The 21,236-nt window shown below is 44.0% G+C and overlaps 1 protein-coding gene across 1 annotated transcript in view; it reads right to left on the minus strand.

The window, feature by feature from the left end:
- LOC139159626 (maestro heat-like repeat family member 5) overlaps positions 1-21,236 on the minus strand; it is a 62,311-nt gene that overhangs the window by 14,481 nt on the left and 26,594 nt on the right. The window contains exons 13-22 of the mRNA XM_070736926.1: positions 20,244-20,379; positions 17,688-17,803; positions 17,157-17,306; positions 15,727-15,881; positions 13,115-13,262; positions 11,297-11,472; positions 6,438-6,575; positions 5,686-5,800; positions 3,674-3,817; positions 688-864 (exon numbers count right to left, since the gene is read on the minus strand). Of these exons, the coding sequence (XP_070593027.1) occupies positions 688-864; positions 3,674-3,817; positions 5,686-5,800; positions 6,438-6,575; positions 11,297-11,472; positions 13,115-13,262; positions 15,727-15,881; positions 17,157-17,306; positions 17,688-17,803; positions 20,244-20,379 (1,455 nt within the window). The remainder of the gene's footprint in view (positions 1-687; positions 865-3,673; positions 3,818-5,685; positions 5,801-6,437; positions 6,576-11,296; positions 11,473-13,114; positions 13,263-15,726; positions 15,882-17,156; positions 17,307-17,687; positions 17,804-20,243; positions 20,380-21,236) is intronic.

A 21,236-nucleotide genomic window follows, 5' to 3' on the forward strand; every position in this document is an offset into this window, starting at 1 on the left:
TTACTTACTTACTTATTTATTTATTTATTGGATTTATATGCCTCCCCTCTCCGCAGACTCGGGGCGGCTAACAACAGTAATAAAACAGCATATAATAATAATCCAATACTAAAAACAGTTAAAAACCCATTATTATAAAAACCAAACATACATACAGCCATACCATGCATAAAATTGTAAAGGCTTAGGGGGAAAGAGCATCTCAATTCCCCCATGCCTGGCGGCAGAGGTGGGTTTTAAGTAGCTTACGAAAGGCAAGGAGGGTGGAGGCAATTCTAATCTCTGGGGGGAGCTGGTTCCAGAGGGCCGGGGCCGCCACAGAGAAGGCTCTTCCCCTGGGCCCCACCAACCGACATTGTTTAGTTGACGGGACCCGGAGAAGACCCACTCTGTGGGACCTAACTGGTCGCTGGGATTCGTGCGGCAGAAGGCGGTCCCTGAGATAATCTGGTACGGTGCCATGAAGGGCTTTATAGGTCATAACCATTATTTCATACACATGACATTAGCTTGTAAAAATGAGACTTTATGTATAAAAAGACTCATTTGAAATATTGTTGTGTGGGATTCTTCCTTTGTTCTCAAGCTACGTGTGCCTGGGATAGAACAGGAGAGAGAGAGGGAGGGAGAGGGAGAGAGAAAGAGAGAGAGAGAGGAAACCAGTTCATGGTGATTTGGTTGACTTACATCAGCAAAATATTTCAAGAGGTGCGGAATAAGATTGATAGCCCTCCATCCATAGATCTCAACATCCAGGTGTCTGAAGAGGAAGTGGAGTGTCCTGAGAGCTTCTTTCGCCACATTCTTATCTGGGTGACCGGCACAGTTGACCACAGGACTTAAAACTGGCTCTAACATCTTATTCTGGAGCAAGCAGGGAAAGAAATGAGTCATTAAACCTGGTGACTGGAATTCTCTGAATCTAGTAGCGATAACGACAAACACGTAGAAGCTCACAGAACACAGACAGGGTTGAAAAGGAACTTGGAGGTCTTCGAGTCCAACTCCCTGCTCAAGCGGGAGACCCCGCACCATTTAAAATAAATGGTTGTTCAGGGTTTTTCTTTGAAAGCCTTCAGTGTTGGAGCACCCACAACTTCTGGAGGCAAGTTGTTCCACTGGTTAATTGTTCTCACAGTTAGGAAATGTCTCCTCAGGTCTAGGTTGCTTCTCTTCTTGATTAGTTTCCACCCGTTGCTTCTTGTTCTGCTTTCAGATGTTCTCCGAGAAGATCTGTTGACTACTTGATCCTTCAGATGTTCTTTTTGTAATGTACAGTGGTACCTCATGATACGAACTTAATTGGTTCCAGGAGGAGGTTCGTAAGGTGAAAAGTTTGTAAGACAAAACAATGTTTCCCATAGGAATCAATGTAAAAGCAAATAATGCCTGCAAATCCTTCAGGAAAATCCCAAACTTTAGAAGGGAGGTGAACAGAGGGCAGGGAGGAGCAGCTAAAGGGGGCGGGTGGAAGAAGCAAGGCTAGGCTAAAGGGTGAGTGGGAAGGAAGAAAGGCAAGGGGGGCGCCCCTCCCTTTTCTTTGCAAGCATGCAAAATCTTTACTCCTCCAAGCCGCCCCTCCCTTGTCTTTCTTCAAAAAAGGGGAAAAAAAGAAACCCCTTCATCCCAGCAGCAGCTGCTTGGGTTCGTAAGGTGAAAATAGTTCGGAAGAAGAGGCAAAAAAATCTTAAACACCGGGTTCGTATCTTAAAAAATGAACACAGGTACAACATTGAAACATATACATTGAAACATTGAAACATAAAAGAAGAAAAGTACATATAAAAACCAAAAACAACACACAAACTAATTTACCATCTTGCAACAATTCTGCATCAGTGATCCATATTTTTCATCTTCTCCCCCCTTCTTATTTATATATACATACGTGCAATTCCCTTATTTCTTTATATTTTCGTGTTCTTCTTACATGTTGTGGTGACCCCCAACCATAAGTCTAGCCCCAATTCTCCCAACAGAGCTTAAAGCTGATCGGCAGAAAGGTCAGTTGGACACTCCCACTGTAAATGACCGATTGGTCGGATTGTAAAGTTATATGTAACATGTATGTAAAAATATGTTCCAAGGTGCCAGAATAATAATAATTAATAATAATAATAATAATAATAATCATCATCATAATAATTTATTATATTTGTATGCCGCCCCTCTCCGAGGCCTCGGAGCGGCTCACAACAACAGTAGATACAATAAAATACAAATCCAATATAGACTATATTAAAAACCCAATTACTATAAAAAACTAACAATTCTAAAACAATCATACCAATCTCAAATGTTGAGTCAGGAAAGGTAAGGGGAGAATTAATCCCCTCATGCTTGGAGGTATAGATGGGTCTTCAGCATCTTACGGAAGGCAAGGAGGGTGGGGCAATTCGAATCTCAGGGGGGAGTTGATTCCAGAGGGCCGGGGCTGCCACAGAGAAGGCTCTTCTACTAGGTCCCATCAGACAACATTGTTTAGTCGATGGGACCTGGATAAGGCCGACCCTGTTGGACCTAACCGGCTATTGGGATTCGTGTGGCAGAAGGTGGTCCCGTAGGTATTCTAATAGAAGCTTTAGTTCCTAACACTATGGGAAATTTGTCTTTTCCCATGGCAACCCTTGTGAAACAGTTGTTCGATCCCCAAAGGGTCCTGACCCCCAGGTTGAGAACCACTGAACTATGCCCGTAAAGAGCTCCTGGAAGAGAGATTTAAGGTTGCGGGTATGGAGGCCTGTTCCCTTGCACACTTCATGATGATGTCACCACCGGAGGTCGATCCTTCAAATCTTCAAGGGGCGCAACCATCTTTGTAGATGAGCACCAGTCTAGCTGACTCCCTCCTCTTTCTGGTGATTGTCTTCTTCTTCTTCACCTCCTTCTCCTTCTATCCTTCCCAGCTTTCCGAGGGAATGAGGTCACACCTACTACTACCTGGAGAGCCACTCACTTCCTGTATATCAAATACAGCTCATCTGTTTGGAACCCATATCGCATCTCAGACATTAACACCCTTGAAAATGTCCAAATATACTTCACCAGAAGAGCCCTTCACTCCTCCACTCGAAATAGAATGCCTACGAGACTAGACATTCAATCCTGGGCCTAGAAGGTTTAGAACTAAGATGCCTTAAACAAGATCTAAGTATTGCCCACAAGATCATATGCTGCAACGTCCTGCCTGTCGGCGACTACTTCAGCTTCAACCACAACAACACCAGAGCACACAACAGATTTAAACTTAATATTAATCGCTCCAAACTTGACTGTAAAAAATATGACTTCAGTAACCGAGTTGTCGAAGCGTGGAACTCATTACCGGACTCCATAGTGTCATCCCCAAACTCCCAACACTTTACCCTTAGATTATCTACGGTTGACCTCTCCAGATTCCTAAAGGTCAGTAAGGGGCGAGTACAAGTGCACTAGAATGCCTTCCGTCCCCTGTCCTATCGCTCTCCTGTATCTCCTATACCTTTCTTCTATTCCTATATCTCTTCTTCTATTCTTTCATTGATATGTTCTATTCCTATAACTTCTTTTCTATTCTTTCTTAGATATATCATGTATTTTACTATGTGTCTATAGATATATACCCACTAAAACCCTCATGGTGTATTGGACAAAATAAATAAATAAAATAAATAAAATAAATACCCTCTCTTACCTCAAAGGGGTGCTGCAAAAGGTAACCCAGCCCTCGAATGCTGAATATCTGTATCAGAGGGTACGGCTGTGTCATCCATTGATTGAGAACATCTACAATGTCTTGCATCATGAAGAAGTGTCCAACCTCCGGGTGATACAGAAGCTGAGGAACAAGAGTCGAGATATGGAGCATTAGAATAGAATAGAATAGAATAGAATTATTTATTGGCCAAGTGTGATTGGACACACAAGGAATTTGTCTTGGTGCAGATGCTCTCAGTGTACATAAAATAAAATATACATTTGTCAAGAATCATGTGGTACAACACTTCATGATTGTCATAGGGGTCAAATAAGCAATGAAGAAGCAATATTAATAAAAATCTTAGGATATAAGCAACAAGTTACAGTCATACAGTCAACATGGGAGGAAATGGGTGATAGGAATGATGAGAAAAACTAGTAGAATAGAAGTGCAGATTTAGTAGAAAGTCTGACAGTGTTGAGGGAATTATTTGTTTAGTAGAGTGATGGCGTTCGGGAAAAAACTGTCCTTGTGTCTAGTTGTCTTGGTGTGCAGGGCTCTGTAGCGACGTTTTGAGGGTAGGAGTTGAAACAATTTGTGTCCAGGATGTGAGGGGTCAGTCAATATTTTCCCCGCCCTGTTTCTGGCTCGTGCAGTATACAGGTCCTGAATGGAAGGCAGGTTGGCAGCCATTGTTTTTTCTGCAGTTCTGATTCTCCTCTGAAGTCTGTGTCGATCCTGTTGGGTTGCAGCACCAAAGCAAAGGAAGGAAAACCCTGAAATCCTTTCCTGAAACCCCCTACTAAGAGATACTCAGTCACGGGCTCCGTCCGGGTAGCGGGAACTGCACGACCGGAAGATTCGATTTTTCACCATTTTTTTGCTTCTATGTGTGTGCGGAAGCAAAAATATTGGCAAAAATAGCCAAAATCTCGCAAGATTTGGCTTGATGCGCATGTGCAGAAGTCAAATGTCATGTGGGCATGGACACGTATGTATCAAGAGCGCGCCCCCCCCCTGCACTGGCTGCTAAGGACCATGCAAGTAATGAGGTAAGTGGCTGCCCACTGCTGGAGACGCCACATTCAGTCAGATGGGGGGGAAAAAGAAAGAAAACACAGTCCTTGTTTAGTGACCCTTGACAGTTACAATGGGAAATGTCAATTTTTCAGCCTTATGACCATAGTAGCATCCACACGGTCATGTGATCAAAATTTGGGTCCTTGCCGGTCCATAATTATGACGATCGCAGTGTTTGGAGGTGACGTGATCCCTTGTTTGACCGTTTGATAAGCCAAGTCAGAGGGGAAAACAGATTCACTTAACAACTGTGTGACTAACTTAACACCTGCAGTAATTCAATTAACAATGGTGGCAAGAAAGATCGTGCAATGGGGCAAAACCTGCTTAAGAACTGTCTCTCTCAGCAATAGAAATTTGAGGCTCAGATGTGGTCATAAGTCGAGGACAACCTGTAGAAGGAAATCACTGAAAAATTTGGTTTATCGTTATACGACCACGGCATTGGTTTAAGGACTGCTGCGGTCACTTAGTGGAGTTTCTATGACAGTCATATATTGAGGACTACAGTATGGCAAAATGTAGTGTAAATGATAGTTGTAAGAATACAAAACTGCCTATAATACAAAGAGGAAAAGGAATTTGGAGTAATAGAGCCTTCCTTCCTTCCTTCCTTCCCTCTCTCCCCCCCTCCTTCCTTCCTTCCTTCCTTCCCTCCCTCCATCTTTCCCTCCCTCAACTTCTGGACATGAGCCATTCCATCAATTAACAGAGTAACAGAAGACCTTGGAGGTCATCTAGTCCACCCCGCTGCTCAAGCAGGAGACCCTCTACCATTTCAGACAAATGGCTGTCCAGTCTCTTCTTCAAGGCTGCTAGTGATGGAGCACGCACAATTTCGAGGTTGTAACCATAAAGTTCTCGTGAACCCCGGGCAACTTTCCTTGAGCTCCAGAATGTTGGGGTGCATCACAAGATCTCCTCACCTCCGAGAAGAAAACCATTCCAATGGTCTTCTCCCTTAGATCGGGACGGCGCAGGTATGTGTTGGCTTGTCTGAACATCACCTTGAGCTCCGTTTTGGAGAATGTGAACAAGGTCCTAAAAGATTGAAGATGGAGAGATCAGACATGATCTGCTGGTTGGTGAGAAGATCCACCAAGCTAGAGAAATCATGACCTGAATGATCAATTAGTGAATTCCTCAATGAATTCCTCCATTTAGAGAGTTTTTCACCTTCCCTCTCTTTCTCTGTCTTTCTCTCCCTCCTCCTTCCTCTCTCTTTTTTGCTGTCTCCCTTTCCCATTCCTCCCCCTCCCTTTCCTCTCTCTCTCTTTTCCTCCCTCTTGTTTATCTCACCTTCTCACTTTCTTTTTCCCCTCTCCCTCTCCCCCTTATTTTTCTCTCTCTTTCTCTCTCTGCCTCATCTTCCCTTTCTCTCCCTTTCTTTCTTTCTAATTAATAATAATAATAATAATAATAATAATAATAATAATAATAATCTCTCTCCCCTTCCTCTCCCTCCCTCTTTCTTTCTCTCTCTCCCTCGCCTCCTCCCTCTTCCCAGTTTTCTCTCTCTTTCTCTCTCCGTCTCCCCTTCCCTCCCTGTTCCCCCTCTCCCCCTCATCCTCCCTTTCCCTCTCTTTCTCTTTCTCTACATCTTCCTCTCCCCTTCCCTCCCTCCCTCCCTCACCCACTGCCACTCATAGCCAAGCTCTTTTGACTTCCCATTTCTTACCGGACCAGGTGGAAAATCCCTTCAAACAAAGTGTTAGGGGACAGCAGCATATCCCAGCATCCCACCTTTCCCAAATCATTGAATTCCTCGTGATAGCCGGCACACGTAATCAGGTTCTTGATGGCTTGCACTGTGGTGCTGAAGCAAACAAAGGAACAAGAGTTGGTGCCAATCATCCATCCGATCAACCCTGCACAGGCCAGGCTTGCAATGATGCCAGTCGGCCTCCTGGTGCTGTTCAGGATGGCTCCTGGTTTCACTTCACAGATTGTGTACCAACCATAAAACACAATGGAAAACAAACAAACAAACAACAACAACAAATCAACACCCCCCCCATTTTTTCCTTCCCTCTCAAGTACAGTGGAACCTCGACATACGAGCAGCTCTACTTACAAGCTACTCGAGATAAGAGCTGGGAGGGGAGCGACATTTTTGTTCGTCTCCCGAGCTCACATTCGGGATACGAGCGCCAAGGAGCTGTCTCCTGAAGCCGAACGCTAACTTCCGCGTTCGGCTTCAGGAGACAGCTGCGAAGCGGCGCGCGTGTTTTAAAACGTCGCAGCCGGCCTGGGGGGCTTGCCAGCACCCCCCCGAGCCCCCCCAGGCCGGCTGCGACGTTTTAAAACACCCGCGCCGCTTCGCAGCTATCTCCTGAAGTCGAACGCTAACTTCCGCGTTTGGCGGCAGCGGTTTTTTTTGTTGTTGCACGGATTAATTGACTTTACATTGTTTCCTATGGGAAACAATGTTTTGTCATACGAGCGTTCCGACTTACGAGCCTCCTTCCGGAACCAATTAGTCTCGTAAGTCGGGGTTCTACTGTAATAGAGTTGATTGTTAGAGCTAATTCTAAATTCTAAAAGCGTGATGGAACATTTAGGATCTAAGAGGATTTACCCACTAGTTTTAAAATAGCAAAAGACACAAGGCTCACTACATTTCACAACCCCCCTGGAGCGTCTCAAATACAAACCCATGAAAATCCACCCACAGCCATTTTGTCAGCCACTCCAGAAACATTGTTGTGGTCACTGCAGTTTCTGGAAACCAAATCAAAAGAGACCGTCTTTCCATTTTATTTCCAATGTCTTTCTCCTGGCTTGATACTGGACCGAATTTTTCTTCTTTTTCTTAACTCCAGGAGAAATAAAGAACAATAACAGAAGACACAAACACCTGGCCCAGGAAGAGATAATGGCAGCCACAAAATAAAGGTGTTGGGGAAAAAAGGTTGTGCATTCTGAAGAGTGTGTGACTACACAACAGGAATTTCCTAGTTTATAAAATCATGCATGGGATAGAAAAGGTGGATAGAGAGAAATCCTTTTCTCTATCACACAATACTAGGACGAGGGGGCCCTTCCTAAAGCTCATAGGTAAGAAAGTGAGGACAAATAAAGGGAAATATTTCTTCACCCAGAGGGTCCTTGGTTTATGGAATTCCCTTCCAGAAGAGGTCGTGGCAGCTGTCAGTCTGGATAGCTTCAAGGCAGGAGGAGACAGATTCATGGATGCCAAGGGTATCATAGGTGGTGATTGAAAGGGATGTCTATGTTGGTTGAGGCAGGCAGGGTTCCCTTGGGTCCCATTTGTTGGGGGCGTCCAGGGAAAGGGAGGGTCTTGCCTTCTCTTTCTGCTCAAGGTCCCTATGGACAATTGGGGGGCCACTGTGTGACACAGAATGCTGGACTCCATGGGCTTTGGCCCAATTCAGCAGGGCTCTTATGTTCTTATGTTCCTAGCTGGTGAGATGTAGGCAATGGTAAATCAGTTTCCAAAGCAGCCTGTATCTTAGAGATCGTGGTTTGCACAGGCTAACAGGAACTTGGGATAAAAGTGGACTCGAAATGCACATTGGCCCCAATATCACCCAACTGACCAGCATTGAGCCAAGATTGCAGCATGTGGTATTACAGAGAGGTTGGCTTACATTTACTCTGATCAAAAGCATTCTATTAAAGCCATGATTGAACCAAGCCATGTGTCTGTGGGCCAATCATGGGTTGGTGGTAGCTGAGCTGGATTATTATGACTTACAACAGTAAGAACCTCCCTCCAACCAATCTGCAATTTAACTGCAACAAACTGCCCCAGAACCGAACTCAACATAGACAAAAGCACAGTGAGGGACTACCTGAGGGAACTCAACGAATACAAATCACCAGGGCCAGACGGACTTCACCCCAAAGTCCTAAAAGAATTGGCAGACACCATAGCGGAACCACTCCTCCTCATCTACCAAATATCCTGGATCACTGGAGACCTACCGGAAGACTGGAAGCGAGCTGACGTAGTCCCCATCCACAAAAAAGGCAAAAAGACCGACCCAGGTAACTACAGACCAATCAGTCTGACCTCTATACCTGGAAAAATACTGGAGAAAATAATCAAAAAACAACTTACCCACTTCCTAGAAACAAACAAGATCATATCCAATAGCCAGCACGGATTCATCAGAAACAAATCATGCCAAACCAATCTCATATCATTTTTCAACACCATAACCAAGTCAGTTGACCAACGCAACTCAGTGGACCTCACATACTTGGACTTCAGTAAGGCTTTCGATAAAGTCCACCACAATCTCCTAATCCACAAACTAGAAAAAAATGGAGTAGATTACTACACATGTAGATGGATAAACAGTTGGCTGACCAACCGCACCCAACGAGTTGTCCTCAACGGCACCAAATCCACATGGAAAAAAGTAGACAGTGGAGTACCATAGGGCTCTGTCCTGGGTCCTGTACTCTTTAACATCTTCATCAACGACCTGGACGAGGGAATAAAAGGGGAACTAATAAAATTTGCAGATGACACCAAGCTGGCGGGGGTAGCCAACACCCTTGAGGACAGGCTCAGAGTACAAGAAGACCTAGACAGACTATCACAATGGGCCCATACCAACAAAATGAGGTTCAACACCGACAAATGCAGAGTCCTCCACCTCGGCAAAAAGAACCCTAGACATACATACAGCCTGGGAGATACCCCACTCAGCAGTAGTGACTGCGAAAGAGATCTTGGAGTCTTGGTGGACAATCAACTAAACATGAGTCAGCAATGTGCAGCAGCAGCCAAAAAAGCCAACTCAATCCGAAGCTGCATCAACAGAGGAATACGCTCCAAGACCAGGGAAGTACTAATACCACTCTCCTATGCCCTGGTCAGACCCCACCTGGAGTACTGCATCCAATTTTGGTCACCTTACTACAAAAAAGACATCGAAACTCTGGAGAAGGTGCAAAAAAGAGCAACCAAAATGATTAGGGGACTCGAAACCAAGACTTACGAAGAGAGATTGAGAGAACTGGGCATGGACAGCCTAGAAAAAAGAAGGTCTAGAGGGGACATGATAGCAGTTTACAGATACTTGAGGGGTTGCCATGGTGAGGAGGGGGTCTCTTTATTCCCCAGGGCACCAGAGGGCCGGACGAGGAACAATGGTTGGAAGCTGACCAAGGAGAGATTCAACCTGGAAATAAGGAAGAACTTCCTGACGGTCAGAGCGATCAACCAATGGAACTGCCTGCCAGGGGAGGTGGTGAACTCCCCAACTCTGGACACCTTCAAGAGGAGATTGGACTTCCATTTGGCTGGGGTGCTGTAGGGTTTCCTGCTCAGGCAGGGGGTTGGACTCGATGACCTAACGGTCCCTTTCAACTCTATTAATAAATAAAATAAAAAAGTTCATTTAGTGACTGTTCGAAGTTACAACACCATGGGAAAAAGTGACTCAGGGCAGTTTGTCACACTTATGACCATTGTAGCATCCATTATTCAGATGCTTGTATTTATGACGGCTGCAGTGTCTCAGAGTCACATGGTCCCCTTTTGTGACCTTCTAACAAGCAAATCAATAGGGAAGCCAAATTCACTTAACAACCATGGGACAACGAGAAGGAAAATATTACATAAGTGGTATTTTACTCCCGTTCAACTCACACATTTTCAGCAGAATGTCAGGGGGAATTGTTGGCATGGGTGTCAAGACAAAGGAGTGTTTATGCATATGTTTTGGGAATGCCCAATAGTGCAGGAATTTTGGCAAAAAGTGAAAGAGGATATCAATAGAATGCTAAATATACAATGGACAATCACTAAGGAAATGGCAGTACGAGTTAAAAGCAATGCGATGGGAGAATTTAGAGAAATAAAAAAAGCAGCAATAGAAAGCGCTCTGGATAGTTTTGGGTTGGAAGGACGCGACAAAATGGACAATGCAAAATTGGTAGAGGTACATGGTGGACCATATTCAATTTGAAATTATGGATAAAAGGATAAATTCGGATAATGAAACTGAGTTGGGACAACTGATGGGACGGTGGGACAAGGTAAGACAATATATGATGAGCAGAATCCGAGACCAAGCTACAAGAAATAAATTGGAATCACTCTATAATATGTAAATAGATATATTGCTCTTGGGTCAGGTGGACTATACAAGAAACACCCCCGATTTGGTGGTGGGGAATGTGTGTGTGTCTGGGTGGTGGGCACAATTCACTATGCACTGTTTTATGTTGTGTGATATTAAAATTTGTTAAAATAAATAAATAAATAAATAAATAAATAAATAAAAATAATAATAATAATAATAATAATAATAATAATAATAATAATAATAATAAATTAAAATAAAAACAACCACGGGACCAGCTTAACCAACACAACGATTCGCTTTAGCCAGAAAGGTTGCAAAATGGGACAAAGTTTACTTAACAACTGTTTCACTTAGCAACCGGAATCTGGGGCTTCGTCATGGTGGTAAGTCGACTTGGGGAAAACCTGTAGGCACCTACTGAGCTTTGCAGAAATGGAGAAGAGACCCAGATTGGGCCTAGGAGATTCCTTACCTCAAGTAGGTGATGTGTTCTGAAATATCACTGGCTTTGCTGGATTTTCTACTCTTGCTGGCTCCCAGAAGAAAGTAAAGCTGGGTGACCAGTGCGATGAGCAGGCTGGGGAACTTGTTTTGCAGAGTCTCAGGTGCTTCAGGTAGGGATAAAATGTAACTCAAGACATTGGTGGCCTAGAAACGGGATGAAAGGAGAGTCACCTTGGGATGGAAGACTCTGGCTGCGGCGGGGCGGCTTGAGCGGGCGGGGTGGTGGGCGCGTCTTCTGGACGAGCAGCTTGCAGAGGTGGCCGATGTAGCAGATGGCCAGGCACCACATGTGGAGCTTCTCACGCTGGTTGGCAGTCTGCCACTGCAGCAGCAGCCAACCACACCCACCCGCAGGACCCACCTGCCCACCAAGGAGCTGCAGGAGTCTGGGGAGGAGACCAGCAAGGCGCAGCTGGAGCCCAGGCCACCCTCAGATGGGCACAGGCAGCAGCAGGGTTGCGGGAAAGTGGGGCCGAGGTCTGGAGAGGGGCAGCTGCCATGGGTGTCATGGGCTGTGGCTGGGTCTGGGCTCGGTAGAGAGCTGCGAACCCGGCCGGGCCTCCAGCACTGTAATTCGGGTCATGACTCTGTGCATGCGCAGGAAGGTAAAAGGTGAGTGTGCACGCACCCCACCACCATCCAAGTGTTCCTGCAGGGCCACGAATGGCTGCCCTTTACTGGATGGATGGATATCAAATATCAACCAACAAATGTTCTACCCTCCACATTGGCAAAAAGAATCCAAACCTCATATACAAACTGAATAAACAAAATCTCACAGCCAATTCTCACTCAGTAAAAGACCTTGTAATACTAATATTGAATGACCTAAATGCTAAAGCCCACTGCAACAATATCGCCAAAAAAGCCTCTAGAGTTGTTAACCTGATCCTACGCAGCTTCTGCTCTGGCAATCTCACACTACTCACCAGAGCCTACAAAACTTTTGCCAGACCCATCCTAGACTACTGCTCATCTGTCTGGAACCCATACCACATCTCAGACATCAACACCCTTGAAAATGTCCAAAGATACTTCACCAGAAGAGCCCTTCACTCCTCCACTCGAAACAGAATATACCCTACGAGACTAGACTTTCAATCCTGGGCCTAGAAAGCCTAGAACTAAGACGCCTTAAACAAGATCTAAGAATTGCCCACAAGATCATATGCTGCAACGTCCTACCGGTCAATGACTACTTCAGCTTCAACCGCAACAACACAAGAGCACACAACAGATTCAAACTTAATATTAACCGCTGCAAACTTGACTGTAAAAAATATGACTTTAACAATCAAGTTGTCGAAGCGTGGAACTCATTACCGGACTCAATAGTGTCAACCCCTAACCCCCAACATTTCTCCCTTAGACTCTCCACGATTGACCTCTCCAGGTTCCTAAGAGGCCAGTAAGGGGCGTACATAAGTACACCAGTGTGCCTTTCGTCCCTTGTCCAATTGTCTTTCCTTTATCTCATATATCATATATATTTTCTTCCTTTCATATATCTTCTCCTCTATTTTATATTTTTCTTTATATATATTACCTCATGTCTATTCTCTTCCACATGTATTGGGCAAAATAAATAAATAAATAAATAAATAAAAAATAAAAATAAGAACTGTTCTAGCGGGGAACCCCACTGCCTCCCTCCAACCGGGGCAGGCCTCCTCTTGATGGGGAAACCCCCCAAGGGGTGGCTCTTCTGCTCAGCCCCTGCCCCCTTCCCTCAGGCGTCCCCCACCTCTAGATGAAAGGAAAACAGAGCTGCAGGCTGAGGGCTTACTGCAATGGGCATGGTGGACTTGCTGTTTCTCCTTCCGACTTCTTCGGTGTTGGGGTCTTGGTCCTGCAGCCTTTTCAGTAGGGGCTTCATGATCTTCATGTTGGCATAAGGGTCTGCAACCAGGGCTCTCCAGATCTCTTTGGAGCTACTGCGCAGGTGGAATAATAGATTGAGGGAAAATCAGATTCCTTTCCCATTGCAGAAGAGACGGACGGTCGAGATAGATTAAAACCCCTGTTATACCCTTCCCTTTTGCCACTCGGCCCCTCCAAGGGCCATGTCCAAGGCAGTTAATTTTTCTAGCTGACAAACTATATTCTATAGCAGTGATGCCAACCCTTTTTTCCCCTTGGGTGCCGAAAGAGCATGTGCGCCCACTATCATGCATGCATGAGTGCCGACATCTATAATGGCTGGGGAGGGCGGAAACAGCTTCCCCCGCCCCAACTTCTGGTGGACCCAGTAAGGTTGTGTTTATAAAAAAAGTAAGGTTGTGTTTCGCCCTTTCCCAGCTCCAAAAGCTTCCCTGGAGGATACAAACCCCCTCCCCTATCCCCCAAGAAGCCAAAAACGCCCTCCCAGAGACTCTGTGTGGGTCAAAAATCAGCTGGCCGGCACATACATGCACATTGGAGCTGAGCTAGGGCAACGGCTCACGTGCCAGCAGATATGGCTCTGCGTGCCCCCTCTGGCACCCGTGCCATAGGTTCGCCATCATTGTTCTATAGTATATTTCTATACCCGTATCCATATCTATATATTTGTTTTCATAGATTTTGATGGGTATGCGAGCTCCGGAACATTTAAATTTTTAAAAAACTACTAAAATGAACTGAGCTTTCATTAGTCCTCTACCAATGTCATCAGAGTGTTAAAATCCGCATTGAAGACATCAATTGTATTCAATTCAGATTTTAACACTCTGACGACATTAGTAGAGGACTAACGAAAGCTTAGTTAATTTTAGTAGTTTTTAATAAATTTTAAACATTCCTGAGATCACAATGGCTGTTGCCTCTTCATTTATAAATACACCTGGAACTCGCATTTTTGGGACAATTCTTGATACACACACACACACACACACACAAACACGCTATAGAATATAGTTTGTGAACCCAAGCACAAAGCCAAAAGCATCAGCCGGAAGATGACGAGTGGGACCTCGTCGAAATGTTGCCAAGATTCTATCAATCTTCTAGTGTTGGAGCATTCACAACTTCTGGACGCAGGCTATTCCACTTGTTAATTGTTCTGACTGTCTGGAATTTCTCCTTAATTAGTTTCCACCCATTGCTTCTTCTTCTGTCTTGAGGTGCTTTGGAGAATAGCCTGACTCCCTCTTCTTTGTGGCAACCCCTGAGATATTGGAAGACTGCTATCATGTCTCCCCTGGTCCTTCTTTTCATTAAACTAGACATGCCCAGTTCCTGCAACCGTTCTTCCTATGTTTTAGCCTCCAGTCCTGTAATTTTTTTTGTTGCTCTTCTCTGTACTCTTTCTAGAGTTTTTTACATCATGGCAACCAAAACTGAAGAATACCAACACTGACCTTCCCTAATTCTGCTGAAGATGTTACCTAGGTATTAATACCACTCTATAATGCCCTGGTCAGACCACACCTGGAGTATTGCATTCAGTTCTGGTCACCACACTTCAAAAGAGACATAGAAACCTTGGAAAGGGTGCAGAAAAGAGCAACCAAAATGATTAGGGGACTAGAAACCAAGACATGTGAGGAGAGGCTGCAGGAACTGGGCATGGATAGTCTAGTGAAAAGAAGGTCCAGAGGGGACATGATAGCAGTATAGAGGTACTTGAGGGGTGGCCACAGAGGAGGAGGGGTCACACTATTTTCCAGGACACCAGTGGGCCAGACGAGGAACAATGGATGGAAGCTGAGATTCAACCTAGAAATAAGGAAGAACTTCCTGACGGTCAGAGCGATCGACCAGTGGAACGCTCCAACTCTGGACATATTCAAGAGGAGATTGGACTGCCATCTGGCTGGGGAGGTGTAGGGTTTCCTGCTTGAGCTGAGGGTTGGACTTGATGACCTGCAAGGTCTCTTTCAACTCTAATAAAATAAATAAATAAACCAACCTAACCTGATAATGTGATGTTCAGAAATCACCTACCATTTCGGAGAACCAACCTCCGCCCTCCTCCTCCCGAGTTACAGGTATTCACCCCTGTCACAAATGATCGAGAATCTCTGTGAAGTATAAGAAAATGATCGGACAGGATAGCAGTCTACAGGTATACGAGGGGTTGCCACAGAGAGGAGGGGATCACTTTATTCTCCAGGGCACCAGAGGGCCAGACGAGGAACAACGGCTGGAAGCTGACCAAGGAGAGATTCAACATGGAGATAAGGAGGAACTTCCTGACGGTCAGAGCGATCAACCAGTGGAACAACCTACCAGCGGACGTTGTGAACTCCAACACTCTGGACATTTTTAAGAGGAAATTGGACTGCCATTTGGCTGGGATGCTATAGGGTTCCTGCTTAGGCAGGGGGTTGGACTTGATGACCTGCATGGTCCCTTCCAACTCTAACAATAAATAAATAAATAAAAAAAGGAGGCCCATCTCCTTGAGGTTCTTCTTACTCATCGCAGTCCACTGAGCATTCGAGGAGAATGTCCACCACTCGGTTCACCCGTCTTGAGGCCAGGTGACAGATTGACTTTATAGTTTGTTCCTTGGTGGTAGGGTCCGTAATTTTTGGGAGGCTCTGGTACATGTCCTTGAGGATCATGGGCAGCTATGGCAAAACAGAGGAGGGAGGGTGAGATCCAGCCTTGGTTTCCATTGGAGATGCAGCGTGACGATAACTCTCACTCATTGGGGCAGGGGGAAAAAAAGGCCTCCACATTGTCACAATTTGTTTACATTTTTGAGAAAACACCTGATTTGTCCAACATGGTATGATATGGACAACACTTAACCTGTGCAGTATATAAACATACAACAATGTTTATATACTGTACATGATACCAGCGAGAGAGAAAAACATGAGGACAGGGGATGGAAGGCACACTGGTGCTGCTGGTGCACTTATGCATGCCCCTTACTGACCACTTAGGAATTGGGAGAGGTCAACAATGGATAGTTTAAGGGTTAAGGTTTTGGGGTTAGGTGATGATGCTACAGAGTCTGGTAGTGAGTTCCAGGCATCAACTACTCAGTTACTCAGTCATATTTCCTGCAGTCGAGATAAGTTCATCTTGCTTTCTAACCTGATGCCTTAATCACTGCCAAGTTGGCTCTCCACATGTTATTTTTCATGAAAACAATGCAGCTATTTTGTTTTGGCCTTACCTTCTTCTGGAAGCTTTTGCTAGTACTATGTACTAACTGGTTGGGTTTGGCAATATATAAACAAACAATATGTTTAAATGAATATAACACTGTAGCTTTAAGAGCTAGTGACGCAGTTGGCCATAAGAGGGAGCCAGAAGCCTCTTTCTCTCTGACTACCGACTACTAGTCTCTCTCTCATCTCTCTCTCTGACTACTCTCTCTCTGATTACTCTCTGCTAGTTTGTCTGTGTGACTATGCTATAGAACTGTGTGTTCAGATGATGTTTTAATGCATTATGTGAGTAAAACCTATAGTATTGTATATGTATTGAGAGCATTGACTGACATACATGTGTTTGACTAGAATTGTTCTTGACTACGATATTTTGCCAAAGTAAATAATATTTATATTACTGTATTTGTTATCTGAATTATTTAGTTATCTGAATCTTAATGTATCTGGTTGGTTATATCTCTGGGCTATCAGCTAGATGTCTGCCACCTCCACGTTTCCTATGTGCGTCCTTGGTAGCTCAAGGGTCATTCTGCACATTCCTTAACACTTAACAGGTGGTTTGACCAACTTTCTCAACAGCCCTACGATCACCTGCTGGTCCCCCATCCAGCCCTAACTTTCTTAAAACCAGCCGAAGTGTTCTCACCAATCCAACAAGGTCTCACCCATTCCACAGAATCTTATATGTCCCTTTTGCTCCAAGCCCTGAAATTTCCTTACCTCCTCCATGTCTATCCCATATTCCTCCATGATGGAGCCCAACAGCTGTCCCGCAGCCTGTGAAATGTTCTTGTCACTGTGTGTCAGACGCTTGAGGGCTTTCAAGATCAGCTCTGTAATTTGTGATGAAGTGAGATGCTCAGCAAAGGCCTATCACCGGAAATAAGGAATGGGAGACCATGAGGAGATGCACAAAGAGGGTTTTGACTCCCTTCTCTTGACACGCTGGAGACTCTGACCCAGATTTGGGGTACAGCACACCATGTAGAGAGGCAGGCCTTATCCCATGTCATCCATCCATTGAAATGAGGATTGTGTGTCAGAAAAGCATTCCTATGCTTGGACCAGAACAATGTGGGTCAAAGAAACCAACAGGGCAGCTGCAATTGCTTGCCTCTAGACATTTTGGGTGTTGGATATCCACATGCTGGCCTTTGGAGTGTGCCGTCCCCACTGTGACTGACTTTTTTTGAGGATCTCCATGTCATGAGGAGGACAGAAAGGTCACAAAATGCTGAACTAAAACGTTACCTTAGCCATTTTGGGGATGTTGTTGGAAAATATCCCTGGGCCCGATACGAAGAAATCTTCCCTCAGCCATTTCACGATGTTCCCTTTCTTGTTTGGCTTCTTGACCATTTCATTAGCTTTGGAGGGAGGAAAACAACATGAGGTCAGAGTTTGGGCATTCGGAACTTCTGAACATCCTTTGTCTGGCCGCCGGTTCAGTAGTTCCAATAGAAGAGAAGGTCTGTGGCTTAAGGTGGACATGAGGGGCCCCTGGTGCCCTCTGAGCTTGGTGCAGTCGTTTCTTTGAATGACTAGATAACATCATCAGTGAGCATGATGACCAAAAATACTGACAGATTGTTGGGGGCAATATTGGGGGCAAAATTGTTGGGAGTCTTCAGAGAGAGGTGGCATAGAAATCCAATCAATCAATCAATCAATCAATCAATCAATCAATCAATCAACATTGATCAATTCACCAGAAGAGCCCTTCACTCCTCCACTCCAAACAGAATATCCTATGAAAATAGACTAACAATCCTGGGCCCATAAAGCCTAGAACTACGGCGCCTAAAACACGATTTGAGTATTGCCCACAAGATCATAGGCTGCAACGTCCTACCGGTCAATAACTACTTCAGCTTCAACCGCAATAACACAGGAGCACGCAACAGATTCAAACTTAATACGAACCGCGCCAAGCTTGACTGTAAAAAATATGATTTCAACAATCGAGTTATCGAAGAGTGGAACTCATTACCGGACTTAATTGTGTCAACCTCTAACCCCCATCACTTCTCCCTTAGACTCTCCACGATTGACCTCTCCAGGTTCCTAAGAGGCCAGTAAGGGGCGTACATAAGTGCACTGGTGTGCCTTTCGTCCCCTGTCCAATTGTCTTTCCTTTCTTTCACCTATCTTATATTTCTCTTTCTTTCTTATATCATCTCCTCTAAGTTCACTTTCATCCTCTTTTATATTATCACATGTCTATTTTTCTTCCTATGTATTTGTGTATTGGACAAATGAATAAATGAATAAATAAATAAATAAAAACATGCTTACTCTCTGTGAACTGCTTAGAGATGGCTGTAAAAGCACTGGGAAGCGGTATATAAGTCAAATTGCTATTGCTAATGCTATTCCTAATCTGCCTGAGGAATTCTGAGAGTTGAAATCCACATGTCTTAAAGTTGCCGCTGGGTTAAGCTTTGAACTAGCCAAATTTAACTGTTCCTTAACTTTATGTAAAGCGTTTATATAACTGCTCATCTTTCAACCGATTGCGGATGGCTCCCAATTAAAAATTAGAAGACAATAATTTATTGCAATTATAAGCACACTTTAGCTCTTTCCTCAACACTGCCCACACAATCCATCACTTGGTAAACCCATTTTCTGGCTTCCAACAATACATCTGGGAAATCCAGAGCATGATACCATGGTCTTTTGAGACTGAAGTATGCCAATGCAATGAAAACAATATATCTAGCCACCAGTAACTAAAATGTGGCTTTGCAAAACATGCTAAGACACAATCGATGTGCCAACACTGGCAAGCCAAGGCTGGCTGATTGCAGATGCTTAGCCTAACTCAGGGATAGGCAAAGTTGGCTCTTCTATGATTTGTAGACTTCAACTCCCAGAATTCCTGAGCCAACCTGCTAGCTCAGGAATTCTGGGAGTTGAAGTCCACATAGAAACATAGAAGACTGAAGGCAGAAAAAGACCTCATGGTCCATCTTGTCTGCCCGTATACTATTTCCTGTATTTTATCTTAGGATGGATCTATGTTTATCCCAGGCATGTTTAAATTCAGTGACTGTGGATTTACCAACCACGTCTGCTGGAAGTTTGTTCCAAGGATCTACTGCTCTTTCAGTGAAATAATATTTACTCACGTTGCTTTTGATCTTTCCCCCAACTAACTTCAGATTGTGTCCCCTTGTTCTTGTGTTCACTTTCCTATTAAAAACACTTCCCTCCTGAACCTTATTTAACCCTTTAACATATTTAAATGTTAAAGTCCATGAAGTCTTTCCTGATACATTTTATGCTTAAGACCTTCCACCATTCTTGTAGCCCGTCTTTGGACCCGTTCAATTTTGTCAATATCTTTTTGTAGGTGAGGTCTCCAGAACTGAACACAGTATTCCAAATGTGGTCTCACCAGCGCTCTATATAAGGGGATCACAATCTCCCTCTTCCTGCTTGTTATACCTCTAGCTATGCAGCCAAGCATCCTACTTGCTTTTCCTACCGCCTGACTGCACTGCTCACCCATTTTGAGACTGTCAGAAATCACTATCCCTAAATCCTTCTCTTCTACATGTCATAGAAGAGCCAACTTTGCCTACCCCTTGCCTAAGCAACCCAGTTAACGTGAGAAACTCAGTCTTCAAAAGACCCCTGGCCCTGATAGGTGACAATATTGACTGCAAATTCCTGGCACCTCTGCCCAGTCCAATGACCGGGTCTTGGTCTCACCACAGGCTGTGCCACCAAGCGCTCTCCTGGGAAGTGAGCATCCTCGGGCTCCTTGCAGCATGGCTGCCCCTTAAACTCCAATTTTCTCACCCATTTTGCTCATGATGAGGTGGTGGAGATGGTAGGCGGCCTCTGCGGACATCTGGGCAACTTCTTCGCTGGTGTCGCCAATGTGCAGGGCCAGCAAAGCAACCAGCTCCCCCAGCAAAAAAAATTCAGCTGTTGTCTAATGAAATGGGGGGGGGGGGGAAGAAACAGAATTTTAGAGAACCTGGGACATGTGGTACACCTGGTTAAATGAATAAATAAAAATGATAAGACCGTAAACCAAATTAGAAATAAACAAAAGACGTCACCACTTGATCAGCTACTCCACAATTCCATTGAAAAATGAAGAAAGAAAAGAGGCCATCTTACAAATCCAAGAGCTAAATACTTGAACTGAATCAGGCAATTCGATTTTAAAAAGAAATACAATTGATAAAGTAATCATCAAATGAAGAAAATGTTAAAGCAAACCTATATTTAATGGGAATTAAAGATGAAACATGAAATATGAAAACACAGATCAAATGAAACAAATGTTATAGGAATTTAGTAAAATACTATAATAAATATGATATGATAGTCAACAAAAAGGTTGACTAGTGAATTACACTGATATAGAACTGTATATATCTTTTTTCTTTTCGTTTTTTATGTTTTTTGTTTTCAATGTTTATATGTTTCTTATTCCTGTATATTTGTTCTTTTTTCTTTTCCTTTTGATATTTAATAAATACTATTTTTTTTAAAAAGAAAAAGAAAAAAGAAATGGGGGGGGGGGAGGAGAAAGATGAGAATGGGTGGGGGCTCATGAAGCTTCCAGCCAGCCGAAATCAGAGAATATGAACTATTGCACCATAGAGTCCTAGGACCATACATTTTAGAAGCATAAAATCACAGAATCTTAGAAACATAGAATAATTAGAATTTTATAATCATAGTCTTAGAATCATAGAAAAAAATCATAGCACCATACAATCATCTCAGAATAATAGAATCTTAAAATCTTTGAATAATAGAAATAGTGTATTTTTGGAG

Source organism: Erythrolamprus reginae, chromosome 2 (assembly GCF_031021105.1).
Source record: "Erythrolamprus reginae isolate rEryReg1 chromosome 2, rEryReg1.hap1, whole genome shotgun sequence".
Classification (NCBI taxonomy): domain Eukaryota; kingdom Metazoa; phylum Chordata; class Lepidosauria; order Squamata; family Dipsadidae; genus Erythrolamprus; species Erythrolamprus reginae.